At 31.8% G+C, this 3,349-nt stretch overlaps 1 protein-coding gene across 1 annotated transcript; it reads right to left on the reverse strand.

Annotated features, from left to right (window-relative positions):
• Positions 1 to 1,098: 1,098 nt before the first annotated feature.
• On the reverse strand, positions 1,099 to 1,631 carry LOC120120495 (glycine-rich protein 5-like). Its single transcript, XM_039140136.1, has one exon. The coding sequence runs from the start codon at positions 1,591 to 1,593 to the stop codon at positions 1,246 to 1,248; it is 348 nt and encodes a 115-aa protein (XP_038996067.1). The 5' UTR covers positions 1,594 to 1,631; the 3' UTR covers positions 1,099 to 1,245.
• Between the last annotated feature and the right edge of the window lie 1,718 nt (positions 1,632 to 3,349).

The raw sequence follows: 3,349 nt of genomic DNA on the forward strand, positions 1-3,349 counted from the left end.
TGCGTTTTTCATAAGTTTACTATTTATGGAATCAATTTAAGGTGTTGAGTTGTGTCTGTTCCAGTAATAAGAGTTGTTCTATTATGTATAACGAGTATTAAGATATTTTTGTCCTCATAAGAGGAACCCTTTATTGTTTTTATGAAGGCGAAGATGTCTCCTCTTTCTATCAAGTGCTTTTGTGATCCGACCAAGACTATTGAAAAACATTCGTTTCCCAGCTAAAGGATCTCTCTAACACTGATTCAAAGAGTCGAGACGCCATGAAATTTAGTAAACTATATTAAGACTGTTGAGAATATGGTGACTATTAAAAAAAGGGAAACTTAGGTAATTAAACAATGCAATGATTAGATTAAAAAAGAGAAAAAAATGGACTAACCATGGAATTTCACTATTTTCTAAAATGATGAATAAACTACTTAGGTGTCATTTTATACAATTTTATCATAATTTCTGTAACTCTTAACTTGGGCTAAAATAACAAACCCCTTGAGAAGAGTTTCCTACCTCAACTGTATTATTATAAGGTTACTAGGTACGCCTTTTTCTTTCGTCTTCACGTCAAAATCACCATTAAAGTACATTTGAAGCTTACATCCATATTTTCTCTCTTCAAGCTCTTTCTCTCACTCAAATTGAAAGATAAATACATAATTGAAATCTTCATTTTACAAACTTTCTATTGATAATCTCAATTTCAAGATTTGAAATCCTAAATTGAATCTAAATGAGGGTTTATAATAAAATTGGGAGATTATGTTGAAATTGATCATTAAAGATGAAATTGTTATCAGTGATGTTCTCCTCCATTCTTAGAGTAAGTGGATTCAGTGGAGGTCACCAATCAAACAGGGAAGACCAAGGCTTCTTGTAGTGCTTAATTTGACACAATAGGAAATTTAGTTGAAACTTTTGCTAATTAATCTTAAAGATTTAGGACTATCTAGTCTAGATAAAAACGACAACATCACTCGAACTTCCTCCCATGCACGAGTGTCGTTGATTAACTTATGTATGATTTAATATATATGTGTTTAATTTGCCAAAATCAATTATGTATGAAAAGTGACAACAAAAATGGAACAACGGCCGACAAAGCAAAAGACATGATGCATTGCTACATAAGAAAATAAAGGACGATAACATCTCAACATCCAACAAGCATTACTACAATCTTAAACATGCCACACACTCTAGAGCAACTATAATATTACTCTAACACAAGTTAAACCCCAACGAAGTTCAAGGAAAATGGATGGAACCAGGCGCACTTTCAATGCCAGCACCAGTACCACCTACACCACCTCCAACTCCGACACCGGCGCCGGAGCCAGCACCACTTCCAAACCCAACGCCTAATACGCCGCCAGTCCCACCTGTACCATCAAGGTTAGTCACACCTCCAGCACTCCCAACACCACCAATCGGCATGCCATTCGCTCCAATGCCAGAGTAGCCTCCAACGCCACCGTACGTGAGGAAGTTCTTTTGGTCATTGAGACCAGCAGCATCGTTAGGCACATTCCTTGCGGTTGCTTGAACCATCACTGCTAGAGCAAGAATAAGCACAACATTGCAATACTTGGCCATATCAACTCTGTTTACTATATTGGACACTCTCTATGATGTTTTGCTTTTGTTGATGATGCATGTGTTGATGATGAACTCCTTTTATAGGGCGATTAGCTAGATTGATGGGAACGGCGTTGAGATAATTCAATGTTAACGCTAAGCATTTGGTGCCTTTTTCCATCAGCTTTATTTATTTTTAGTAGTATGAGGTAATTATAAGGTAGTATATGCTCATAATATTTTTAACCTACTGATAATGCTCACATAACCTACAGATACAACTGCTCGAATCTAGAACCTCTAAGAAGAATAACCTTTTTTTACCAGTGAGGTCACTTGATGAGTTCATAAACTTTATTTTTCGAGAGTCCTCAATTTTTTTTCTTTTTTTTTTCTCATTTAATCATTTGAAGTTCGGTAGTTCCTATAATTGTATATAAATTAGTATGTTGGAAAAGTAAATTAGTTTTGGTGGTAATAAATTGTTTAGTTGAATTCTTTTAATATGTTACAGCTGTGGGTTGTAGTTGAACAATAGTATGTCTTTGCCACATAGAAATCTACCATTCTAACTCCATAATATTCATATTCCTAAGCTGTCTGACTAGTGTACATCACCATTTAGATCAAAGTGTTTTTTTTATTTACAATATTATCAATTTAATTAATCAAATTTATGAGAGATTATATATCGATTGTTTGATATATCTTTCATAATAATAAAATTTTTAAGTTCGTAAGATTATGATGACATACAATTATAAAGTGATAAGTATATGTACATATGTTGTTTAAGTGAGAGATTATTGGATTATATGGATATGACATACATAATAAGTAAATAATTGTATGTTATTTACAATCATAAAAGAGTTAGTCTTTATTAAAGTGATTTAATACGATTAAAATTAATTGGACTTCAATAATTAAATAAAGTATGAATCAAATACGTGTAGATACTCAAATAACGAATTTCTAATCGATGATGGACTGATTATAAATTAAATTTATTGTGTCAGGTTATTTATTAGGATTATCATTGTGCGAGTTATTTATTAGGATTATGATCTCTAAATTACACGAGTTAACTTTTCTAACATTTCATCTTAGAAAACTGAGAGTCACCGTCTCTATAGAATATATGTGCCAATTTTTGAAGATAAAAATTAAAGATTCAAATTTTGAGGTATTATATTTATTGTACGATTCATGTACACTTTCATGACTGATTTTTATTTTGATAGTTTGAAATAATAAAAAATGTGTTTGAGATTCATATTATTATTATTATTTTATTAAGCTATAGGTGATTACAAAGTAGTATCTATTCTAAATACTTTCAACCATTTAATAATGAATGTTTAATCACCCTTGCAGTCGTTGGTGCTTGAACCCACGATCTCTAGGAACAACAACGATTCCTTCAACGTGTGTTGATTCGTGTAGATTCATATTAGTTTTGTTTATAGAATATAATGTTTTATTTTATTAGATTAATTTATTGTTGATTGTTGAGTTCATTTTTAATAAGTTATTTACAATACCATATGAGTTTTTCTTGATTTAATTGCACTCAATGTATTGGCTTGAGGTGATATCAGCATATGAAGTTCAACGGTGGGAGATATCGATTCGATGTTGTGTCAACCTACTCCTCTATATCACTTCTTCGACTTGGGGATATTTGAGATATAAGATATATTTGGATTTATAGTGTTCTGAGTTGATCTGACTCGGACGGATCAATTTTATTTTAAAAATTTTAATTTAAGTA

The sequence above is a fragment of the Hibiscus syriacus genome, unplaced genomic scaffold (assembly GCF_006381635.1).
Source record: "Hibiscus syriacus cultivar Baekdansim isolate YM2019G1 unplaced genomic scaffold, ASM638163v2 tig00110339_pilon, whole genome shotgun sequence".
NCBI lineage: Eukaryota > Viridiplantae > Streptophyta > Magnoliopsida > Malvales > Malvaceae > Hibiscus > Hibiscus syriacus.

What these genes read in the sequence shown, in the direction of transcription:
- LOC120120495 (XM_039140136.1), bottom strand. Translation starts at nt 1,593, where the DNA reads ATGGCCAAGTATTGCAATGTTGTGCTTATTCTTGCTCTAGCAGTGATG.